Genomic DNA, 25768 nt, shown 5'->3' on the forward strand with positions numbered 1-25768 from the left:
AGATTAATGCATTTATATCTTGTTTAGATTAACTATTAAGATAACAAGCGACGCGACGCCTAGCAGAACAAGTTGAATGAGTTTGAAACATACATATTCATGCTGTAGCTATCTTCACAAACATTAAAATAACCTCTTTCTCTTTGTTGAATTTAGTATTGTTTTAAGGAAATTTCTTTAGGGCTTTTTAGCGGGAAACGGGAACGGGACAGTTGCTTTCTTCATTGAATAATCTAAATAATTAATACGAAGTGGTGTTTTGTGGTTAATGATCGCATTAAGTTAGTCGGAAGACATTCGCGAGTGTTATTACATTGGAGTATTCAATAAACAAAGTGTATCTGCCTATTTTCGCTTCGTGCTAGGAAGCCGCTTCATAGCTCAAAAGTTTATGCGGACTTTTGAGTTAATTCGTTTGGGGTTCGGAGTAGGAGTCTACTCCGAGGGTGGGAGCTTAGGTTTCATCATCATCATTCATCACCTTTCACCATTTCATTAATCATCAAGAAAAAAAAATACGTCAGACATGGCTGTATGGGCATAGTTCCCTTTGCCTTACCCTTCGGGGAAAACCAAACCAAAAAAAAAAAAAAAAAAAGGAAATTTCTTTATTTCCAATTTTCATCGCTTAACTTGCTGATCTATAGTAAGTAGAGTGTTTTTAAAGTATTCTGTTCCAGTCTCACAGTGTATTATATTCAATGTTGCGGACGCTGACTATTAACCTTATAAAATGCCGGCGCACCAATTACGCTGAATCATTTATTAGTAAATATTGTTCACACTCTTCAGGAACAATTCAGACTGGTCACACGACCCTGACGAAAGTAGTTAATGGTCAGTAATTCGTTATTTACATATTATTTATATATTGATATTATTTATAAAATCATTGGAATTTGTATGTGTACAACTATACAAATTGTCTTCATGTTTTTTAGTACTATTCCTTTGTGTATGTAGTTCTACATTTATTGATTTTTAGTTCATCATCATTAAAAATTAATCTATGATGATTTCTGTTTCAGCAATGGCAGTAGACAAATCCAATTTTCTTCTGCCAAACAATCAAAGATTTGTTGAATTGGATAGTGAGCAAGCCTTCAACAATTTGACCACGCAAGAAAAGCTGTATGCACATTACTTAAGCCAGGTACTATATTTAAGTACTTTTATCAAAAGTTTTAGGTATAGGTACTTGAGTAATTTTATAAGTAATTCCTGATAGGTAGGTATGTTATTATTTTCCAAGTGTGATGAAATATTCTTTTGTTTATTCTTGATGATTTAACTATATATACTTAAACAGATTACAACATGAAAATTATGGTGTGTGGTCTAGAAAACAAGACTGATAGAAACACATGCAAAAAACAAGTTCCATTTTTAAATCTCCATCACTGGTGTAAGACTCCTTTCACTACTAATTGGATGCTCATGCCCATTTGTTAATAAAATCATACATATCTTATTTTGTTTTAGGCTGCTTGGAATGGAGGACTTATTGTTCTCGTGCAGACTAGTCCGGAGTCACCGAGGATCTTCTCATTACTGCATAGGATCTTCCTCGGTGAACCGCTTGAAGATCTCAAGAAGTCCACCTTGGCAGTTGGGGTCAATGAAGATGATTTCCAGGTAGATATTTGTTACTTTATTTAATACACATACACCAGTGAACATGACCAAGATTTTAAGAGTTAAGACGCAGTACAGGAAGAGGTATAATTAGCCGCTGTCATATTTCTTTCTTTTTACTTATTCTTATCAGGCTTTGAACACTTTCATAATTCAATAGGGGTTAATACAAGAAGCTCAAATGTAGGCAGCAGCATTATTGAGTGTTCCTAAATTTTGACAGTTCACCATACTATCCAGCAAAAATTCGTGATAAATTGCAATGTATAAAAATTGCTATAACAGTATATAAATGTCGAGCAAAGTGGAGTGTAAGGTTGAATTACAGAATAAATATAGCACTATGATTTTGGTGTTAAACTCTATGCAAAAGGTTATAGTGTTAAAAATAGAACCAAAACCATATGTTTGTTTACTCAAATTGTATGGGGAACTGTCAAAATTGCATACACTGAACAGTAATGATCTGTATGCACCGTAAATGCTGAACATGCATGAGGGGTGTTTCTGGCGGTCAATGAACCCCTCTATTTAATTTTTCATTTTGAATGTGAACCTTTGGGCCACCCTGTATATAATGGACTACCAGTATAGGTAAACATTCCCCATTTCCGACTTATACTAATTATTTGCTTATAACTTTTCCCATAGACTATTGTATCTAAAGAGATAAAAAAAAACCACATCCTTTATTGAAAGATAAATAAAATACTGTTACTGTTTTGTTTTTGTGTCCTCAAATTCCTTATCTGTGGTTTTCAGGCTTTCTTAGTGTATGCTGGTGCTCTGCTCGCGAACAGCGGCAACTATAAGGGCATGGGAGATACTAAATTCATTCCAAATCTATCAAAGGAATCATTCGAATTGATTGTAAAGGCATCTAAGGCATATCAGAATGACACTGTCCATATTAGCAAGCTGTGGCAGAATACTAAAGAAGCCATGTACAGTCTTGCTCCTAGGCTCACTAGCCTTGGATTGGCTGATAAGGTAAGTCAACCATATGGTTGTTTGCTATTGAAATGTTTGTATAAGGTGCATTTTGTTTGCCTCTCTATTGTTTTATTTGCATGTAAGAGATTAATTATGATATGTCCATGTAGTAGTATTTGCACTTTACCAGTATTGAGACAAACAAAATTATAATCACGCTTGTATTCACCTCATATGATGGATTATAATGAAATATAAAATTAAATATGTAATAAAAATCACATAAATGTAACTTATATATTGTATTGCATATGGCAGACAAAAATAAAATATCCTGCGTGGATCATATATCTAGCTTAAGCTCCACTAATTGGGTATCACCTAACAACAACTTAACAAATGCAACTCCAAATGTAACTTAACAAAGTTGTATTCAACTGTAATTGTCTATTTCCAGTATGATGGAAAACATTGCATTCCACAACTTCCTGTGGAAACAATTGTGTTTCTGTGATATCCTGTGTACAATAAATTATTAAATAGATAAATAAAAGAAAAAATACATTGAGAAAAAAGGTTTTGTTCAACGAACACAATACATAAGTTGTTATCTTGCAGGGTGTGACAACATATTTCTCAAGCAACTGCACTGAAGCCGACTCTAACTTAGTCAATGAATGGATGAAGACAAAACGCATTGAGGCGTACATCTGTCGGACCTTTAAAACGGTGAATGATGAGGATGGCTGTAAGTTCACAAATCATATTTTTGTCAGTATTGAACTTTCATACGAATTTCAATTCAAACAGAAGTCTTTTAGAGACAAGGTTGTTGCATATTTTATTGTCTGTATTTGTAGATATAACATGTGGTGCGCATATAGCCCGCGATGCAATATTTTAAACCAATGGAATTAGCTTATTTATCACGTTCTCAGTAGCGATAGGCAATGGCGTCCCTAGCAAAATATTTGGGTGGTGCGAGACTTCAAAAACCAGCTTTTTCGATTAGTTTACGGCCATCAAAATATACACAATTAAATCTTTAAAAAAAAATCGTTTACGCCACCCATTAAATGTATGAGAGTTTTATGTGACCAGTAAGGTACCTGTGCCCAATCCAGTTACTCCCCTGTAGATCCGGTACTGTCAGCCAGGGTGGTCCCGTCTTAATTGATTTTAGCGCCCCCCTAAACGGCGCCCGATGCGTTCATACTACCCTAGGGCCGCCACAGACGATAGATTCATCACAATAGGTCTTGTTAGTCGCAGTGATACAGTGCATGAAATAAGTCTGCAAAGAATCCAGCTCCAAAAAAATAATATAACTGTGTGATATATGGTCATATATCACGCCACGCAGTTGCAGTTACATTTTACCCACAAATACCTTGTTGTTTGCCTGTACTTTAATTATTATTTCAGTGCCTCTATATACAATCCACCTGGCTAGTGTGGAGACATCATCCAAGCCTCCTATTACAATGGATAAGGAGAAGTTCAAAAACGCGTACTTCCAAGTGACGCGCGGCGACTATTCTCCGCTACTGCAACTAGTGAACCAACATCTCAGTTCAGCGATGAACTACGCAGCCAACGACAACGAGAAGAATATGATCAAACATTACATCAACAGCTTCAAGGATGGTGATTTGGACGAACATAAAGAAGGAAGCAGATTTTGGATAAAAGATAAGGGACCTATAATTGAAACGTAAGTGGTTCTTGTTTTTTAGATAAACGATGCATTCTAAAAAAGTATTCATGAAAAACAACTTGGAACATTCAAAAATTTTTTCTCCTAACTAAAGTTATAGGCCAAAACCGGGGAGAATTTTATTTTTCCATCCTCTGTTTTCTGCCTAAGGCCTGCCCTCCAAAAGATTTCAAGCATCAAAACTCTTAAATTCTTCATTATTACTTTATAACTGCATACCAAGTCATATTAATATCGTCAGTCAACCGAACGCAGTTTTGAGCACAAAAATGAATAAAAAGAACTTTGTCACTACAAAGTCTTGGTCCCTTGCAGTTACCAGGGCTTCATAGAAACCTACCGCGACCCGAGCGGCCAGCGCGGCGAGTTCGAAGGGTTCGTCTCTATGGTGAACAAGGAGATGTCGAAGAAGTTCGGGAACCTCGTGGACGGCGCGGAGCGGTTCATCAAGCTGCTGCCCTGGGGTGAAGCGCTAGAGAAGGACACCTTCCTTCGGCCCGACTTCACGAGCTTGGATGTGCTTACCTTCTCTGGAAGTGGCATACCGGCTGGCATTAACATTCCTAACTGTAAGTGTCAACATCCATTGTGTAGCCATCTTCTATTGTGTGGGTTGTGAGGTGGAGAACCAACCTCATCAACCCTGGTGTCAGGGTTACTTTTGAGCCGCCAAAGGCCCCTGTCATGACTCATGTAACGACTACTTACTTACATCAGTAAGTAGTAACCGGAAACAACGGCTTAACGTGCCTTCCGAAGCACGGATCATCTTACTTTCGGACAATCTGGTGATCAGCCAGTAATTTTCTAACCAAACTAGGGACCACAAAGTAATTTTTGTGATATGTCCTCATCGGGAATCGAACCCGGGGCCTCCGGATTGTGAGCCCAACGCTCAACCACAGATGTCGTTCGTTTATCCATAATATTCTATCCTTTATTATGGAATTGTGAGTGTTCTTAGTTACGTTGTACAATTTTTATTAATATACAAACAGACGATGAGATTCGCCAAAACGAGGGCTTCAAGAATGTGTCGCTGGGTAACGTGATCCCGGCTGCGTACAAGGAGTCAGTCATTCCATTCCTCTCGGACGCTGATAAGAAACTGCTCGAGAAATATAGGGTAGCATCTTTCGAGGTAAGACTTTGCTGTTATATATTTGCTCTGTTTTGTTCAATTACAGAATTAAACCTACGGTGGAATTAATAAACTAATCTCAGCTTCGAGACTGCTCTCAAGATCATGTCAATGTGACAGTTCTTATATAGAAAGAAAGACTTGAGCAACATCTTGAGTGCAGTCTCAGCTGAGATTAGTTTATTAATACCACCCCTAGATAACTTGTCACTTAAAGATATATTCCATTTTCCTAAATATACAGATTTCAGTAACTAGTCAGTTTAAAGTAGTAGTAGTTGTAGTAGGACTGGAACTGACTGCCGTCGTCTGTTTTTCCAACTCGTTATAATCTGGGAATCTTCATGGCTAGAGGGAATAGGCATTTGCTAGGCAAGCGTGATCCACCCTAGGCCACATCGTCACTTGCCATCAGGTCGCGCGAGCCTATATTAAATAAAAAAATACCTAGCTTATTTAGTAATATTTGCAGAAAAATACGTATTATAGATAAAGCAGAAAAAACAAAAGGAGAACAAAACGTCACCATCACCGTCGGGGTTCACACACACAACAAGTAAAAAGATTTTAATTATTTGTTTTTAATTTATAAAGTCTTTTTGGTGTGTTTCCCTTCGGTAGCTAGGCGTATTAACAGAAATAAAAAAGACAGAACAAGTGGCTCAAACATCATCCGGGTACCATGAATTGAAGTGGAAATAGTGGTGATTTTAAATACAAAGGTTTAACTCTCCATAAAAGTCATATTTTATGCATCATGCGAAATAGTTATATTACCTGTAAACATTTAATTACCATACCATTAACAGGTACAAGTGGGTCTTCACGAGCTGCTAGGTCACGGCAGCGGTAAACTACTGCGGCAGAACGCTGACGGCTCCTTCAATTTCGACAAGGAGAAGGTCATTAATCCTCTTTCTGGTAAGTCTGACTCCTCATCACCCCAGGGTTGGCGCTTATCCCATTTACGCAGTTTACAGTTCGGCGCTATTGCAGTATGGCGAAATCAAGACCCTTACATCCTAATAAACTATCCTAACTATAGCTGTCGTGCAGTGTAATAGAAAATCGTGTCGTGTAGTGTAATAGAGCTGTAACCCTGTCACCGGGGTGTGAAGTCTATGACCTACCTTATCAACCCACACGACAAAAGAAACACATGTTTATGGGGTCCCCTTACATAATCGAAGTTTTGAACAAAACTAATAAAATTCCGGTATTTCATAGAAGTGACCATTGCCAAAAATACAAGTATCATACAAGAGCACTATTGAGTTATTGCACCCGGCAGTCGTCCGACTGTCGGGTAAAACCACTGACGTTTGATGCCACCCCTCACCCTTAAGTTTAACGATAATATGTGAGATTTTTACCTATCTGGGTATTCTGGCTTCTTGACAATGACTGACATTGTCCACGTAATAATTTTGCAGGAAAGCATATCGAGTCATGGTACACGGAAGGTGAGACCTACGACAGCAAGTTCACGACCCTGGGCTCTGCCTTTGAAGAGTGTCGAGCGGAAGCCGTCGGTCTATACCTCTCGCTGGTGCCGGAGATACTCAAGTAAGATACTTGACTACTTTTAGATAAAAATTACTATTGTTATAAATTATTTTACTCTCGCTGGTGGCCGAAATACTAAAGTAGGATATGGACATACATACATACATAAACTTACGCCTATTTCCCACCGGGGTAAGCAGAGACTATAGAATTCCATTTGCTTCGATCCTGACACACTTCAGGACAAAACAGGACACACCAGATCCTAGGACACTTCAGGACTTCAGTAGGATATGGAACAAAAATAAAAAAATAATGCTGTTATTAGTGGTTGCTTTTGTTAGTGCACTGACTATCATTGTCGTTTGTAGAATCTTCGGGTACGAGGGCGAGGAGGCACAGAATGTGGTGTACGTAAACTGGCTCAGTCTGCTGTGGAACGGATGCGCCAAGGCTACGGAGATGTACCAGCCTTCCACTCAGACTTGGTTGCAGGTAATATTTGACAGTTTGTCATTTTTCTTCAACCTTAGAATAGGGTAGTTTCCAACTAGTCAAATCAGTTACTTTTTACTAAACGTCAAAACACGGAATTACTATGGAATTTGTATGAAAAAGCAACCTGAGACGTCATAGAAAAAGTGTCAAAATGTACTTATTATTACATTTTTCTTTATTAAAATTCATAAACAAGACACTTTCTAATTTTATTTCATGTTATACCTGTCATTTTGTTATCCGCCGAAAAGGGACGTATTGAAATTTTTTAAATGAACGAGTGAATAAATGAATAAACCCGAGCGAATAAAATAGGCATCTCGCTGATATGCAACCCATTTGACGTGTGCTGTGAACTTAATTCTGTCGAGTTATTGGGCAATATGATTGACGTGTATTCCATACGATTTATGCCTGTCGATTACTTGTCCCTTTTCTTTTCGGCGGATAATAAAGTGATATAACTTAAAATAAACTTAGATAATATCATCTCTACTGAAATCAGCACCAGTATTTAATTTCCCTAAAATCCAGTTCTTCCTTATCAGGTCGCCCTAGACTAAAAAAAAATTCATACGCCATTATATAATAATATGATGTATACTTATCACTTCCGAATCCAACGAAGTAAACCGATGTTCAAGATCATTTTTTTACAATTATTATTGTAAATATTGTTATAATGCCAATTTATTAATTTCATCACAACAGGCGCACGCGCGAGCCCGCTTCGTGTTAATGCGACTTCTAGAGTTGGAAGGAGACGGTCTGTTGACAGTGTCTGAAGTGGAACCAGGCAAGAATCTGCTCATGACGCTGCAGAAAGACCGGCTTGCTACCGACGGCAAACGAATTATTGGTAAGCGTAACATTCTTTTCCATGAATCATAAGGATCTCCTAGTAATTTACCTGTCATGAGGCCCTACCGGGTAAGACGAAGTCGATTCAGATTGGAGCAAATCGAACATTCATCTGATTTTGTCGTACCGCGTAAGCAGCCAAGGTGGCGATCCCCGATTCGTGACCAGATTTCTGAATTGATTTATATGATTGCAACTTTTTACCTGCAGGCGACTTCCTAATAAAGCTGCAGACTATCAAGGCGACGGGCGACGTAGCGGCGGGTGAGCGCCTCTTCGACACGTACAGCCGCGTGGATGGAGCGTGGGCGCGCTGGCGAGACATCGTGCTTTTGCACAAACAGCCACGGAACATCTTCGTTCAGGCCAATACTAAACACACTGGTAATTGTTTCTCTTTTCTCGAATAATCTAGAACGGAACCTCCTAGAACATGCCAGTAATCACGTTTGCTGAGAGTCGTGATCATAGTAAGCTTTTTCCTTCATGATTCATCATGCGAACTGCAAAGGTACTCACTACCATCCATTGCCGTTATAGCATTATCTTTTGCGGTTGCAGCCGTGATAGTCGGAAAAATATCGGTCAGTTCGGAGTTGGAATCATTGTCAGGTCGTAAGTTGGTATCCAGCACAGGCCCAAACTTATAATTTTCGAATAAATTTTTTGATCATAAATTATTATCACTTACTCAACGGTGAAGGAAAACTTCATGAGGAAACCCACATTCCTCAGGATTTCGTTTCGGAGGTATGTAACCTAGTTTTCCGTTCGCAGGTTGGAAGGACAATTAGTCGGTTCTAAAAAAAACAGGACCTTATCAAATTTACAGGTTAGGTTAGGTTACATAACTTATCTTTAGAATAGACCTTTGTTGACTACATGTATGATAAACATATGGCAAAACAAGACAGAAGTATATAACATGTTATGTTTCCCAGGTGATACTGTGGAACTGAAGCGGTACCCAGCAAGTGCAGAAGGCATGGTCGCGTCGCTGGTCGACCGCTTCCCCTCGACGGACGTGGATGACATCCTCGAACGGCTCGCTGAAGAGGACAAAAAACACTTCGTCGACCTAGAGCCACTGCTTGTGTAATTATAATAATCATAAGTGTATGCGTTACGTACAAGTGAATACGTATGAACTGGTCCGGAACTGATAATAAATGCATTTTAATAATGTTCTTGTTGTTTTTGTTTCTAATACTTCTAGTATTTTTGGAAGTTAGCTTCTATCGTACTTAATTTACTTCAGATAACAGGATAATATTGACAGTAAGATTTACAGTTTGGTGCATTGTGTAAATAAAAGATTCATTTTCAACTATTTAATTTATTCACATTCAATACAAAACGTGTGTGATAGCAGTTTTAATATTAATCGTAAAAATCACAGTTTTAGTTTCACCACTCGTGTAGCGACTATGACTAACATGAAAAATATTAAAAATCACCACACACAAATAAATAATTTCAATTCTAATAAAGTTAATAAATAGGATTGAGATGATAAATTATAAATATGACATGAACTGATTTATGTAAAATTATTGCTTTATTTTAACACCTCTATCAAACTAGCCGTTTCTTGGGTGTCATGCATATAACGTAATGGAAGATGGCAAACAAACGGAAACCTTAACAACTTAAAAATACTGAGTTACCGTAGTAACAGTCAACATTATGCATGAATAGATCTACAAACTGAAACTCGATACTATTGCTAAAATATACACGTTTGGTGTGACTCTATAACACGTTCAATCTATAAATAAGTAATTCCTATAGAGACATTTCATCTAAGCACCATTCTATTCGATTACTGTTACGACGTGACTTAGCATTCAATACTATACGATTATAATAAACATTTAAACTTAGTGTCACGTAAAAAACATAATAGCTAAAAAAGTATTAAAATTATACTGAGTAAAACATATTTTGTGCAAACACACTTAAATCGTGTCATTTTTTTTTTCTATATACGTATGGACTATATCAAATCCAGTCATTTACGTTGTATTTAAAGGCACATAAGAATCAATTTACAATAAATATGTAATAAAGAATTCCATATTTGCAAAATATTATTTTTCAATTGTAGTATATTTGTTTAACAAAATCTGTTCAGCCTTTGTAAAGCTGTCTCTGTCAGTATCATATACACCGCAGCGACAGTGACTGCAAATAGACGAAAAACTTAACACCAAACTTAGGGTCCGACCGAAGGTTCAGCCAAAAGCCAGCCGCAGGGTTAGTCGAAGCCGAAGTCTTATCTACTGCCAGAGACTGAAGGACTGAAGGTCAGGAAATTTTGTGTTAGATATTACCACAATTACTTTCGTTAATTTTGATAAAGAAAAATTATGCTGGGCTGGGAGATATCCTGGGCACGCTGTAAGAGTCTACTGAACAATTGGGTTCACTAACTTGATGCACTATCATATAGGCAATGGGCTGATCGTCTGTCACCATACGATTCATTATATCCATCTCAGGACTTAGTATAAAACGCGTCTGCAAGATGTCGCTTTATCACATTTTAATATTTAACCAGTAGTTAAAAATATCCTTGCTAAAGATAAATATTCGGCTTCGATCGAATTAGTCGTCCTTATTTCGGTCGGACACTAACCAAGATTTGTAACTATTTCAGAACTGTTAGTGTTCACAATTAATGACTACATACTTGCAATTATCTAAGCCTTGAGAACAACACTAGAAAATAGTTTCCGAAATCAAATTCATGTGGTTTATCCATTAAAATTGTAAATTTTGTCAGAGATTCGTTAATTTGGCATAAATATCTACTTTGCCACCTAAAGACAGTCTTATCTTAAGCATCTGTCATCCGTGAGATTCGATGTGAAGAACACTACGGCAGAACTACTCAATATGCATGTAATTGGCAAGAATATCGTCGATACAGTCTCGAAAAAGGCAAATATCTCGTTAATTTCAACATTGTGCTTTGCAATGATTGTTCTGTGCAATTAAAACAATAACACTAGAAGCCTAAATTGTTCAATAACTATTGTAAAATGATTATAAACTCTCAAGTGACTTTGTAACAAATGCAAATCACAAATTATTCCCTCCGTAGCGACGGTTGGTATTTAATAGTGCCTCTCAGTCAACTTTCTCAGAGCATTCTGCACCGTCGCCTTCGCCTTTAGATGAGACATCGGATCTGAAAACGAAATCAACGTTTGGTTGTTATCTTGAACGGGTACAGAATTGTAATGTGGTGTCGTGTGTCTGTACTATGTGAAGTGTCATCGAAATGATATAAATATGATTAACTACACAGTGAATTAATGCTACTTTCAATGTATGATGAATTTTGATAGTTAAGTTTTATAGTTGGCGTCGCAGATCAAAATTTCAATAATAATATTGCATTTTCATTAGAAGTGATTATTAATTACATGTTCTATCTACAACAGTATTTAACTAGAAAAAAAAACACTTTCTTTTTCTAATTCTAGGGGATATCAAAAACTCGGTAAAAGCATTAGTGCTATATCATTTAAATCGGAAGCGTGAAGCGTGCACAGAGTCAAATCGTATCAATTTGGGATAGTTATTTTGAATTATTTACGTTAACATGTGAGTACAAGAAATATACACACCTTGACAGTGGGTCCTTTTCAGGGTCTGGTTTTCTGGTGATGCTGATCGAGACCTTTTTCCTTTGTCGGATTTTCTCCAATATGTTTTCTGGACTCGGTTCCTTTTCGCTCTCTTTTAAAATAATTGCTGAGTTTAGAGTTCGTTTCGGTCTGTAGGTGGCGTAACTGCCTGGAGCGTACATGGAAATAGTTCTATTATATTTGTGCGGGTCTCGCAGACTGCCGAGGCTGTGATCTTCCGTACCGTCAGAACTATCTAGCAGGGACTTAGTTCTAGCGTAGCGATGTGACGTGTAAGATGACGGTTGATCGTAATCAAGATAGCTTCTGGTTCCGGGATATTTTCTAAATTCATTTCGGTCCAGAGATCGGTACGTATCAATTTTATCGCTCAGTCCATAGTTGTCGAATCTTAAGTTACTTCTAGTTGTAGTAGGTAAATCAGTCAAAAGAGATCTATAGCGATCTGTTGAGGGAGATAAATCGGAGGCAACCGAGTATCCAGGAGAGAGATCGTAAGTAACGGGCGAAGTAGGTGATACATCGAACTTAGGCTCGGTCGGTTGCGAGTGTATTCTTGCTACTGGATCGTATTCAGCAGCCCCAGGCCCAACCAAACTACTTTTACGTCGTTGTTTCTTTTCGTTAAACCTCGAGTAAAAACTCTTTCTTCGTATTCTTTCAACTATATCCTCTTTATCTGGTGTGGTAGATTCATGATTTCTTACAGGATGTGATATACTCTCAGGAGGAGATAGTGGATTTCTATCTAAAAATTTGACTTCAGCACTATTGTCAGATTTGACTTCAGAATTTGAAAAAGTTGATCTACTTCGGGAGCGACTACGGTTTTGCGTATATGCTGTATCCCTAATTTTGAAACTGTCGTCTAGTATAGTACCATTCCGTTCAATTTCTTTCTTTTCAGAATCTTTGTCGTCGGAGGTAACATTCATAATTTGTGGTTCTATCACAGGATTAGTAGGAACTATTTTCTTTACTCTTGGCAACCTGGAGAAGTCTAATTTTAAACTGTTCTTTATATTCTTAGAATTATTTTCTTTTTTATTTGCAATTTCGTCATCATTATCTAGTGTTACTGCTGAAACACTATCACTGGCAGCTCTTCCGTACTTGGTTTTACGCCCTAATCCGTTCAGGAGCAAAGACGTTGGTCTTTTGGGTTTTTCAATCTCCATATTATTTAAAACGGATTCCGATAATGGTTCACTCTTGGCTTCGGCACTGGTTTCGAGATTTTCACTTTGAGATTTTTCTACAGAGGGTTTAGGAGCTTTTTCTTTAGGCTCGAATTTCTTAAAAAGGCCCAGAACTCTGGACACAGTCGTTTTACTAGGTGTAGAAGTTGGAGTATCAAGAGCAGCAACGTCAGTTAAAGTGACTGCTCTTTTAATGAGATTCGATTCCGTAGGTGGCTCAGCGCTCACCGGGACAGATTGCTCACGTTGCATCCTGTTTACTTTGGCAGTTTCTTTTTTGCTTTCATGGTTGGTAATATTATTCTCAGAAACTTTTTCTGGAGAACTTGATTTGGTTGAAGCTAGTTTCTCTAATTTATGTCCTATAGACTGTAAAACTGATTTTTTCTTTGTGACAGTTGTTGTTTTTGTGCCGTCATCTGTATTCTTTTCCTTTACTTTCTTTGTGACCTTCTTTTTCTCAGTAGTTTTAATGTCAGTTCCCTCCTGACTGCTTCCTGCATCTGTTTTTGATTTTGATGTCACTTTCTTAATAATCTTTTTCTTAATTGTACCTTTCTTCTCAGTTGGTTCAGTTTCTGTTGATTTAAATTTTAGATCTTCATTTTTAGATGAATTATTCATAGCTTTAATTTTTGTGTCATCAATGTTACTTTTCACTACATTTTCAGCGACAACACCGTTTGTAATAGCCGAGCCATTTTCAGACATATGTTCTTTAACATCAGACTTATCTTCATCAGTACTGCTAACTATTTGATATTTTTTAACAACAAGACTGTTTTCGGCAGACTTTTTACTATTTTCAAGTTTTAAATCATCTTTCTCTAAAGATTCACTATTTTTCAGGGTGTCAGTTTTAGACCCAGCCATTTTAGTGGCTTTTTTAGGTAGAGTAATACTGAAACATACTTCAACGTCATTTTTAGTCGCAGGACTTGCAACTTCTTCTTTCGGTGTGATCGCCTTTGTTTCATCATTCTTAACATTGCGGTTTACAAATACTTTCTCTGGAGATGGACTACTTGTGGGATAACTCTTTGGCCTTATTAACTTCGATTCTCTGGGTAAAGTTTTATCTTTAAATTCTATATCTTTACTAGAAGATTTGTCTATTACAGTATTATCACTGGATTCGTCGAAAGAGTCTATATTTTTCACAGGATAACTCTTTGGCCTCATTAATCTCGTGTCCTTATTCAAAGTGTTTTCTTCATTTTGATATTTTTGTTTTGTTTCGTCAGGTTGTGTATATCGCTTCGTATCAGTTGTAAGGGAGGAGTCTAAAGTATTTTCCTTTATATTGTCTAAAATCGGGAAAAACGGCGTATTTGATCTACTACGTTCTTTTCCTGTCAAAATGCTAATAGGTGAGATCGGCGATAAGCATTTACGCGTGTATGTAGATTCATCTTTGAACAATGATTGAACATCTCCCGCTTCCGTAGGACTCTTCACTCCGGAGGTTTCTAAACATTTATTTTTCTTCTCCCGAATCTCCCTGAGAATTTTCTGCGTCTCCAATTCTTTCTCCTTTTTGTGTTTGAGGTAAATACTTTCGTCGGGAGGAGTATCAAAGAAATCGGAACGCAAGAATCTGGAAATACGTTTTCGGGGCTGTTCACCGGCAAGGCGCATCGAGTGTCGCCGCAGCCCGAGCGCAGCGGGCGCGCCGTACGCTGCGATGTAGCTCGGCTCCGACAGGATGCTGCCGCCGTCCGACGAGTACGACTCGTCCAGCGACACGTTTCTCTCCGGCGTCAGATATTTACTGAGCAGTGGCCGGTCGGGCGTACTGCGGACGCTGCTGCCCCGAGACTGGCCCGGTTCCTTCGCGAGCGAGCTCGGCTTCAAAGAACGATCGTCAGCATCGGTCGAGGTCGAGATCGGCGGCGTTGACTCCCTCGAGAGTGTTGAATGTCTCTTGAGTCGGGGCAGCGTGCAGAACTGGGGCGCCGGGAGCTCAAGCTCGTCCCGGAGCGGATAAGGCGCGGACGGCTCCGGGTCGGGAGATTTCACCTTCGGCTCGGAAGACTTCGCCTTCCGTTCGGGAGATTTCGCCTTTGGCTCGGGAGACTTCGCCTTCCGTTCGGGAGATTTCGCCTTTAGCTCGGGAGACTTCGCCTTCGGTTCAGGAGATTTCGCCTTAAATTCGGGAGATTTCGCTTTTGGTTCGGGAGTTTTATCTTCGGCTTGCGGAGCGGCAGTGCCAGAGTCCGTGGACTCGTTGTTTGTAACCGCGGGCGCGGCGACGGCGCCGGCCGACAGCTGGCGCTGCGCGGCGCGCGGCGGCGCGGGCGGCGCGGGCTGCGCGTGCAGCGACAGCGTGCGGCGCAGCTGGCGCGCGGCGGCGGGCGGCAGGTGCGCCAGCAGCTGCTGCTGCAGGCGCCGCGACAGCGCCGGCGTCAGCCCCGACAGCGCGCGCATCTCCTTCTCCGAGAACTCTATCGAGCTCAGGTCCAAGTCCGACAGATCTAACCCGCTCGCGACCGTCGATTCCGGGGTTTGGGAGGTCTTCGTTTGGTGCTTGCTTTTCTTACTATTACCTGAAATTTAATCGAAAAACACACTTTCGATCATGCAGAATGCTCGCTGGGATGGTGTATTTACAGTGTCGAATTTGGCCAAGATTATAAACTCTCGAATATATTTTTTTATAAATGCGAAAATCGGGCTCCGCCGCGATGCGAAATTGCCGGCGGTCCCCGAAATTTCGTTCGAAGTGATTGTACCCGATTATATTTTTAAAGATTAATGCAAACATCGAATCAAACTGTTAAAAAGTTAATACTAGGAGAACTAAATACGAACTAATCCGATTAGGGCAAACCGAAAGCTTTAGATATGCAAACCAAATCACAAGAATATGCATTAAAATGTTGCTTTTGAATCGATAATAATTTACCAGAATGCATACTAGATAATGGCTGGATGTATTCGGCAATGTAAAGGCATCTCTATTCTGGTAAACAGCCGCGGCGCAGTGCGGAACACAAAACACATAAAGGAAGAAATAAATATAGTTTAGTACCTATTGTTGTGTGTCGTTTGTGGCAGATTTGTGGTTGGCGCTGGTGCCGCTGTGAAGTGAAGATTTGGTCGGAGCATGCAGTGTAACGCGCAAGCCCACTGCAACCACACCGACACAACCTCACTACGCTGTCAGGAGCTGCAGAGTGGCCGCATTGCGACCACCGACTACCTCACATACAGTGCTACCACATCCACTATCTACACATTTATGCTATCACTTTCCAAACAAATTAATTAACTGTAATTCTGGAAATAATGTAATAATGTCCTTCGTTACATTTTTATTAAAAATTAAAGAACCAAGAGAAGAAATAATAGTATCTACTTTACACTAGTAACACTGCATTGCCAAAGGCGATGCGATAAGTGAAATGCCTTTTCTGTACACTTCATGCAATTTTGATGCTATAAAACTGAGCTGATTTTATGAAACTTGAGAGCAACGCAACATTTTCCTGCTAGTGTTAGCGGGTAGGAGAAAGTCAACACCTGGACAAAGAATGCATATTGAATACAGTATAACACTACAATGCAAAAAATGTTAAAATTATTTATTAGAATGTTAATGAACTCTGAAAAATTACAGACACTCAAAACGTGCCTAGCGGACTATTCTTGACGTCTTGCGAGATCAATAATAGTCTGTCAGGCAACAATGTTAAATGGAAACTACTCAGCTGCGGCGGAAAACGTCACTAATATTCGAGGCTATCGTCAAAGTTTAATTTGGAAAAGCCCTGACTTATCGTATGGATGATAGTTAATTGATTTGTTTAGTCGAAGCTAGCTTTGTTGTAAGTGTTGAGCCCGTGCGGTGTTTCTAACTACTTGTGCGACTGTGAATGGGTCGACTCTTAGGGCGTACGCTAAACTCGGACAGGTACGGCGCGGGTCTGACAACTTATGCTGGATAATGCTACAAACTTGTTCAACGTCCAGTGTAAGTTGGTCCGAACCGCATGCGTGTTTAGGGGACGGCCTTAGAGTAACACGGGAAGTAGTCATACGCAGACATTCTCCTCTGCCGAAGGATGTTAGCGCACGCGGCCCTAGGCGGATCAGACTCTGTATCGGAGATGGTAGGTGTCAATGTCACTGAGCGCCAGTGTTTTGCCCGTTTGTAGACAAATATCGATATAAATGTAAAATACCAACAAGTCTACATATACATACAGTCACGGTTCTCGTAGATATACTCATATAAAATATATATAAATATTGAGTTATTTTGTTAAATTATAGTTTTTAAAGTATTAATTAATCCTACACTGACGATAATAACCGCCTTTATGGTTATATTTTAAACTTGATTTTTCCTATATTACTATTTAAACGACTTGTCAAATTTATCGCCAATTGTTACAATCACAAAGTGACGAGTCGCAGATTTCCTCTAATAAAACGTCAATAAAACGCATCGGGACAAAACCCTTTGGCTACCTGTCCACCGGTGGCCAGCGTTGCTCTTTGGGGGTTGACTGCATATTTGTTTCATAATTATCTTGCTTCTCATTTGCTTTATCACTATTAAAAATCATATTTTCAACAACGGGTTTTATATATTTTTTTAAACTAAAGGTTTTAATTACAGGAACGTTAAAAATTAAATTTTGGCGATCGCAGATCTGTAAATTGATATTTAACATTTTAAACAGTAGGATGATATAAAATTAAATGATAATACTATTTTACTATATAATTAATGAAATACATCTTTCGCCTAGTAATGTATGGGCTAAAAATAGCTGCTACTGTCTTGCAATAATCCGCATGGCAATGAAAAAGTGTGTACAGTGACAGGCCGGTGTATATTACAAATGCGTGAAGCCTCGAAAGCGTGCTATTGGCAACGTTTTCCGCGCAGTGGCGGGGTGCGAGCCCCCGGGGGCTGGGTGGCCCACAATGGCCCAGAGCCCACGGTGGTCCGCAGTGTGCAGGGACACTCACCTCGCGGCAGCGGCGCGCGCGGCTTGCTGAACATGGAGTCGAAATCCGCGTGCAGGTCGCGCGAGCCCCAACCCTCGCGTCTATACATACAACATACACGTTAGTCGAATATTTATTATATATTTGTTTTATAGACAATTTAATTATACCTTACCACACATAAGAGAAAGATATCTAAAAAAGTATATGTTCGAACACAAAGACAAACATGGATACACAAAATGATTAAATATAAAACCAGTTTGCAAATGAAAATTCATCTCCCATATATTCATGAAATAATGGACACGAAATTTGTAGGAATATTTTACGATAATTTAAAATTATAAGGTGCTTTATTAAAGGTTTACTCAATTTGACATGGGGCATTTTCTATCTATAAAAAACAGTTTCCTTGTCAGTGACAAATGACCACTATTCAGATGAGCTTGGATGACGGGTCACTGTCAAACGAATCTTGCGACAAAATACCACTCACGTTTCCGAAACACTTCGTTTACTCTCCACATATCTATGTGTGCTGCATGCGGAGAAATAAACGGATTATTATAAAATGATTTACAAATATATACAACGTGTACCAAAAATAATAAAAGATTTACTTACAATAGATTTCTCCTTGGTAAGTGAGGGCTGCATGCGTAAAATTAAAATGTATTAATATCGGATGAAAACAGCAAGAAATACTTAAAATTAATATCATGCACAGTTTATATGAAGTATCAGAAGTTTATATTTAATAAATAAAATAAAATATGTACTTAATGAAATTAAATGTTAAAAATATTACACCTATGGCCCAAGTGGACAATGAATGGTGGTATGTGTGATACTCTGTTTAACTGAAATATTTAGAACGAAGTAGGTGCCTTGAGATGAAAGGTAGAAAGAAACAGTTCAATGAATATCAGTAGGTAAATAAAAAGCCACATTGAAGCAATTCATCCAAGAAAGCAATATTACCAATCCTTCTTCTTCTATTGTGTGTCTGGTGTCAGGTTTACTATTGAGGCGCCAAAGGCCCCTGACATAGCTCATGTAACGACTACATGCTTACATCAGTAAGTAGTAACCGGGACCAACGGCTCAACGTGCCTTCCGAAATACGGATCATCTTACTTTCGGACAATCTGGTTATTAGCCAGTAACCAAACCTAACCTAACCAAACTAGGGACCACAATGTAATTTTTGTGATATGTCCCCACCGGAAATCGAACCTGGGACCTCCGGATAGTGAGCCCAACGCTCAACCACTGGACCACGAAGGTCGTTACCCAATATTACTAATTGATATTTGTTGACATTGCGCACTTAGTTTTATAGGCGCAAATGTGAAATTGTAATATTGCTCTTTAGATGAATTGCTTTGATGTGCCTTTTTAGACCCTCTGATCTAATTCAGTAACATGTGATGATGGTTGGAGCTGTCTGCGTCTAAAAAGGCTTTTAAGTTCTATTTCCAACGGACAGCTAGGCGTCGGCGGGCATTTCATCCTTATGTTGTGGATATACCACCAATCCACACTAAACGTTTTGCCTCTTCCTTTTTGATGCGAACAGCAAAGGATTGGAACTGTCGTCTGTTTTTTCAACTCGCTATAATTGGGGAGTCTTCCAGGCTAGAGGGAATAAGCTTTTGCTAGGTAAACGTGATTCACCCTAGACAACATCGTCACTTACCATCAGGTGAGATTGTGGTCAAACGCGGGCCTATATTATTTTTTAAAAAGATGAATTTGCAACAATGTGGCCTTTTTAACTTCCCAGAATCAGTTCTGGGAAGTCTGCCCCGTCAGTCTGTCTCGGGTCAGTCCCGTCGACCCTTTTTAAAGCAGACAGCAACAATTTCCCAAAGTGCCTATGTGTAAAGCCACGCGTATGAAAAACGAGTAGAATGTTACCTGTTAAAGAATGGCGACTGGTGTAGGTTGTTGAAGAGCGAGTGTGGGTGCTGCGGGAAACCCGGGCCTTCCTCGCCGTTCAGACGGTTTGTCAGCGCGCGGACCTGTAATGTTACATTATAAAATGAAAAATTTCCAATACACTATTCCGGTTATCGTCTCAGTTAACAATTCGTAGTAGCCCTGTTCAGAGAACGCATTAATGACATCGTAGTATCAGGATTCGAATTTTTAAACCACTGAATTTGACTATATGCACTGCTGGATACAGGTAGGTTAAACCACATCGAAGTAATTCATCTAAAAAAGCAATATTGCAATTTGACACTTGCGCATATAAAAGTATGTGCACAATGCAAACAAATGTCAAATAGCAATATTGATTTATAGATGAATTGCGATGAGATGTAGAGTTTTTAACCCCCCAGACCTCCCATCAATCAACTGGAGGAGCGATGCTGCTCCACAGCGAGTTGGTGGAGGAGTTTTACGGCTAGTAGCCGGGCCTAACGGCGTAACGCGTTATGTCTTCGAGCATCATCCTCTCCCCAGCATTATCCCATTTCCACAGAGTCCGCTTACCTAAACTCAAGATATTATAGATCCGGATGTTTACACAAACGACTGGCGAATGGAAAACCAGCTCGATATAGGTTAGGTCACATGCCGAAATGCATATACGCGTGTTACGTCTTTAGACATCTATGCATAATATTGAAGTATAGGTTTATATAACTCTTTAGATGAGCATTCAGTGATTGAGCGTTGGGCTGATCACCCAATTTCCCAAAGTAAGATGATCTGTGTTTCGGAGGGCAAGTTAAGCACTCGGTCCTGGCTACTATCTACGTAAGTAAATAAGTATGTAGTCGTTACATGAGCCATGTTAAGAGCGTTTGGCAGCTCAATAGTAGCCCTGACACCAGGGTTGATGAGGTTGGTCATTGATCTCACAACCCACACGAGAGAAGAAGACTATAGGAGTCGTTTAAGCCCTTACCCTGTGTAGCAACGTAGAGAAGAGGTTCTCAGCAGTGAGCAGGTGGAAGCCCTCATCCTCTTCATCTTCTTCGCCGGAGCTGACGGACTCGGCGCGAGCGGCGCGCGACGACCTGCGAATATATTGATAGGTTATTGAATATATGGATACATACAAATCAACTCGAATGGATGAATTGACCCTTATCTTGGATTTGATAAGTAGACCCCTTACAAAGGGGTTCACGGAAGCATTCCATATTTTAGGGGATTTTGTAAATTCCCAAGACACAGTAACAGGACCCTATTAGTAAATGACAGACGATTAAAGGTTTTATATAGTAGCATTGCGCCGCGTTATTTACCACTGTCGGTTGAGTTCAACCTTTGTTTGCTGATGCATCCTCTCGGTGCGCTTCTCCAACTCGCACTTGACCGATTTTTTATTATGTTACGGTACGAAACGCTCATTATATGTTAGCACGTTACCTATATAGTGTAATAGTCAAAACCTGCTTACCTAAGTCGATGCATATGCGAGTCGTCTTCCTCTTCCGATTCACCCCCGCTGACCAGGCTACTGTAAACGCGAATTATGTTTATTAAAATCGATGAAAAGTATTTTAGAAGGGAAATGTAGGAATAAAGGGTGGGTAGGGCATAAAACGCTTCCGTCGCTTCCTTTTAATGCGAACAGCGAAGAAGTGTAAACAGCTTTCCGGAATGTGTTTCCATAATATAATTATCTTGGACTTTTCAAGGATAGAGTGAGTAATATAATAAGGCTGCGAAAGCACAATATAAAGCGAAGTTTGGTGGTAGGGCTGGTAGAGGAAGACCTAGGAGGATGTACATTGACCAAATTGGCGATGTCCGTAGAAAAGGTAGAGTAAGATCTACTCTGAACCAGTGTGCGTGTATAAAGCGATCGATGAATGCGGAGGAAGCAAGAGAAGTACGTCAGGGTCGAAGTAAATTCCATAGTATCTGCTTACCCCGGTGAGAATTAGGCTTGAGTATATGTATGAAGTATGTATATGTATAATAAGGCTAGGAAAACGTGTTACACTTTAGCCCACATCATCACTTACTAACAAGTGAGATTATGATCAGACGCTAACCTAAATAAATGTTACAAGCATCGCTGATGCGGCAAGGGTTATGGGCATATTTGCACCGGAAACAGTCAGGGGTGAGTTATTTAATGACTGAGTTAATATTATATTAAAATTTTAGATAAGTACCTAATACGTCGTGGTTTCGGCGTACGCGCGAGCCTAGAAGCGGAGGAGGCCTCAGGCTCGAGGCTGCGCTGGCGCGGCGTGACGTAGCCCTTGCCTTCCACCGCGATGGGGATGATGAACTCGCGCGCTGACTTCTTGATCGGCTCGCCGCTCGGACTGGCGCACGACTCCGACGCTGTGGACTCGTTGGACACTAGGCGTCTGGAAGTGCACCAGTGCAATAGTAATGTGCGATGGCGAATTGGGTAGTTGACTGGGTCAAAGATCATTATCGAACGCAATTCTGGACTAACCCAAAAAACAATCTAATTCTCTTTTCATATTTATCAAATTCATTTCATTAATAATTCCGTAACACTTGCGGAATTGAGTAAGATTTTTCACGATGTTTATTGATGACTTCAATATTTCTAAAAATCCCATATAAATGTATCGTTTTAACGTTCTGTAAACCTCAGACGACGCCATGAGCCGAGGTTGGCACCCAACTGGGCACCTTCACGCTTATTGTCTTAAATTTTGTACCGGGTGAGAGCCCTCAGCTGCCCCATTAGTCCGGCCAAATAGTTAATGCCATCTGCGCAAATCTACAATAAGTCAAGTTAAAAAAGTTCTGTAAAGAGTAACTGATTTGATTAGATAGACCCTATATAAAAATTTACGGGCGTATAGGCATTCTGGATTACCGCCTTGTACGTTAACCTTTGAAATAAGTGGTTGGTTATTCGTATGCATGCTTGTTTTAGATACCTCAAAGGCGTCTGGGCGGGCCTGGGCGCGGCAGCGGGCGCGGGGACAGGTGCAACCTTGGGTGGCGGCGACGTCGGCGCTTCTTCCGGAGTTATGTTGATCGGGATGATACGCTCCACAGACACGCCCCTGCTAAGTATTGTACAAAGTAAATATGTGATCAGATAACTTATACACGTGTACCGATGTGTGTAGACGAAGAAAATTTACGATACGGGTGTAAGTGGTGAGGTTGGAAGAGGAATGTCTAAGCGTACATACCGAGATCAGATCCAGAATGTTTAAAAAAAAGCCCAGGGCAAGAGTACTCTAAACCGGCGAGCATGCATTCGAAGTCTTTGATGAAAATAGAAGAAGCGAAAGTTGTGTGTCAGGATCATAAGTGGAATTCCGTGGTTTCTGCCTACCCCAACGGGAAATAGGCGTGATATTATTTATTGTGTATTGATGTATTAATATGAAGTGCATATTTTTCCTCAAACAAGAACACCGTAGTAAAGTTTACTCAAACCATCAAAGTAGTGGTTTTGAAGACTATTGGCATTTGCTAAGTTAACGAGTCCCTCATTAGGCTGCATCCTACTTTGTTTTAAAAAAAATCAAATTAAAAAAAACGAAAGCCAAGAATGAGTAGACCGAGTACAAGAGACTTACCTGTTGGAGGGACGATGATCCTCGACGCGGTGATGCGCTTCAGTGCGGAACACGCGCGGCGTGGTCCCGGCAGGGGGCGTGGGCGGCGTGCCTGGAGGCGAAACTAATGACGTTACCCCTGCAGACGACGACCGTCCATACGGTACTGGGGGCTTACCTGGAAAGGATTGGACGATTAATAAAAACAGGATCAAAACAAAATTTATTTTGTTTGTTCACAAAAAATATTAGATCAAAATATGAGTATAAATCTATTTTGAAATAATAATCTTTCAATGCAATTCATCTGGGCTTCGGGAGATGCAAGGGCTGGCAATTATTTTTGTCAAAAGGTAAGTTTGGGAATTCAGAAAGTTTTCAATTCAGATTGACTCGATGTGGCGCATTGGAGGTGTTTTATTTGTAAGTCACATGTTTGTATTGTTTGTAATTATTGCGTGAACAAATGAATATATTTTTGAAATAATAATCATCCACTTATAAGTTTTCCTAAAAAGGTGCCTCAGCTGTTTGTGAAAATCCGTCTTAAGGCCTATTTCCTAACATGCAACACCACGTGGATGGCACGCGTGCAATAAACGATACGAAAATCTGATTGCTTGCGTGCGACACGCATGCGGAGTGGAACAATATTGTACAAAACATTATATCTGTCCAACGAAATCAATTGAACATCATAGGTCCATCATGGGGTTATCAGCTTATTGTGTACTCAAAGGGTAAAAAAAATATTATGTTATTTATTGATACCTAACAGGAAAGGTAACTGATAAAAACAATTACAAAAAAAGCGACATAATCAAAATAAAATTACATCCGTAAGATTGTTATTAGTTTGAAACTTGAACTCTATAAAAGGTTAGAAATTCTGATGATAACATAGATAGCTGTATCCAACTATATTTCACACGACATCCCATCTTGTTATCCTAATCTTGATACCACAGTCAAAAAATTTCCATCTGGTATAGTAGTTTATTCATAATTGCTACTAGCTTGAAGCTTGTAGCTTTATATGGAAGAAACAAGAGAAGTGTGTCAGGATCAAAGCAAATGGAATTCCATTGTCTCTGCTTACCCCGGTGGGAAATAGGCGTGAGTTTATGTATGTTATGCTAGCTGGGGTACCTACATCCGTGATAGTCCTTTCGTTCTCGTGACTTACATTACATTATAGATAATTGAAATCACGTGCTTTCCTGGATTTGTGCCCGGTTTATGGCAGTAGGCTCACCCCCTAATTACATGGGATTTTAACATAGCTGGCGAGGAGTGTTATCTTGGTTACGTATACTTAATAGAAACACATTTTGACTTTAAAATTCTACCCTTTTGGTGCTTTCTCCTGTCCGTCAACCATGTAGGGTGGTGTAGATGTATAAAATAGTACCTAATTTGAACGTTTATTATCACGTTACATATTATTGACCATAAGTGGAACTTTCCTCATTTTCTATAAGAAAGTTCATCTATTATTTACATAATTTTCATATCTGGACTTGCAGCAAAGATAGGCCTGTTTATCTCCACTTATCATAAGCATTTTGCACTACACATCACAATGTTAAAAGTCATCGCACTCCAAGGTTTAACGAGTTGTCTTTATATAATCCACTAGGAGAACATTATACGAAGACCACTAAGGGCGAAGGTTAATAAGCATACTGATTGTGCTTCTTTTGAGCTCTGTTATTGTATTATTTTGTGTTTACTATTCAAATTCAAAAATATCTTTATTCAGTAGGTAACATAGTTACACTTTGAATCGTCAATTTTTACATAACGAACGTCTCATCCGCCTAAAACTACTGCAGCTTCTCACAACCTGTATAGCCGGGGAAAAGAAGCTGCAAGAAAAACCTCGGCACAGGGCCCTAGACGTTCTTTAAAAAAATAAACATAAAATATTGATATACAATTGAGTAATTTAGCTGCGTAATATCAGTTCTCAGACAGTTAATCCCATGCATTCATATCTTCTAAATAATCACTAACTTTATAATAACCTTTTTTGTAAAGTTTTTGTTTAACTACTGTCTTAAAGCAGTTGAAAGGCAAATTCTGAATGTCAATGGGAATATTATTGTAAAAACGTATACATTGCCCCTTAAAAG

At 39.4% G+C, this 25768-nt stretch overlaps 2 protein-coding genes across 3 annotated transcripts in view; one reads left to right on the forward strand and one right to left on the reverse strand.

The window, feature by feature from the left end:
- The first annotated feature begins 107 nt into the window (after positions 1 to 107).
- LOC126366828 (dipeptidyl peptidase 3) lies at positions 108 to 9478 on the forward strand. 2 transcript variants are annotated; one of them, XM_050010126.1, is made up of 15 exons: positions 108 to 165; positions 597 to 646; positions 1029 to 1153; positions 1483 to 1635; positions 2398 to 2625; positions 3187 to 3316; positions 3994 to 4282; positions 4601 to 4854; positions 5284 to 5426; positions 6236 to 6347; positions 6860 to 6992; positions 7304 to 7427; positions 8142 to 8289; positions 8502 to 8675; positions 9233 to 9478. In XM_050010126.1, exons 3-15 carry the CDS (start codon positions 1031 to 1033, stop codon positions 9388 to 9390), a joined length of 2169 nt encoding a protein of 722 aa, XP_049866083.1. In that variant the 5' UTR covers positions 108 to 165; positions 597 to 646; positions 1029 to 1030; the 3' UTR covers positions 9391 to 9478. The 2 variants fall into 2 exon arrangements, with proteins under 2 accessions (XP_049866083.1, XP_049866082.1); XM_050010125.1 differs by lacking the exons at positions 108 to 165; positions 597 to 646 and adding an exon at positions 675 to 837.
- A 133-nt stretch (positions 9479 to 9611) lies between these two features.
- The window catches only part of LOC126366848 (serine/arginine repetitive matrix protein 2), a 53088-nt gene continuing 36931 nt past the window's right edge, over positions 9612 to 25768 (reverse strand). The window contains exons 19-28 of the mRNA XM_050010179.1: positions 23655 to 23811; positions 23001 to 23129; positions 22251 to 22451; positions 21527 to 21586; positions 21029 to 21140; positions 20029 to 20132; positions 18733 to 18759; positions 18127 to 18206; positions 11927 to 15692; positions 9612 to 11484 (exon numbers count right to left, since the gene is read on the reverse strand). Of these exons, the coding sequence (XP_049866136.1) occupies positions 11424 to 11484; positions 11927 to 15692; positions 18127 to 18206; positions 18733 to 18759; positions 20029 to 20132; positions 21029 to 21140; positions 21527 to 21586; positions 22251 to 22451; positions 23001 to 23129; positions 23655 to 23811 (4697 nt within the window). The 3' untranslated portion in view covers positions 9612 to 11423. The remainder of the gene's footprint in view (positions 11485 to 11926; positions 15693 to 18126; positions 18207 to 18732; positions 18760 to 20028; positions 20133 to 21028; positions 21141 to 21526; positions 21587 to 22250; positions 22452 to 23000; positions 23130 to 23654; positions 23812 to 25768) is intronic.

Source organism: Pectinophora gossypiella, chromosome 5 (genome assembly GCF_024362695.1).
Source record: "Pectinophora gossypiella chromosome 5, ilPecGoss1.1, whole genome shotgun sequence".
Lineage (NCBI taxonomy): Eukaryota > Metazoa > Arthropoda > Insecta > Lepidoptera > Gelechiidae > Pectinophora > Pectinophora gossypiella.

Excerpts from the sequence above, each read along its gene's own strand:
- LOC126366828 (XM_050010125.1), top strand. The coding sequence starts at position 702 with ATGTTGCGGACGCTGACTATTAACCTTATAAAATGCCGGCGCACCAAT. Across the intron at positions 7,428-8,141 it reads CCACTCAGACTTGGTTGCAG|GCGCACGCGCGAGCCCGCTT; the intron begins GTAATATTTGAC and ends TCATCACAACAG. Across the intron at positions 8,290-8,501 it reads CGACGGCAAACGAATTATTG|GCGACTTCCTAATAAAGCTG; the intron begins GTAAGCGTAACA and ends TTTTACCTGCAG.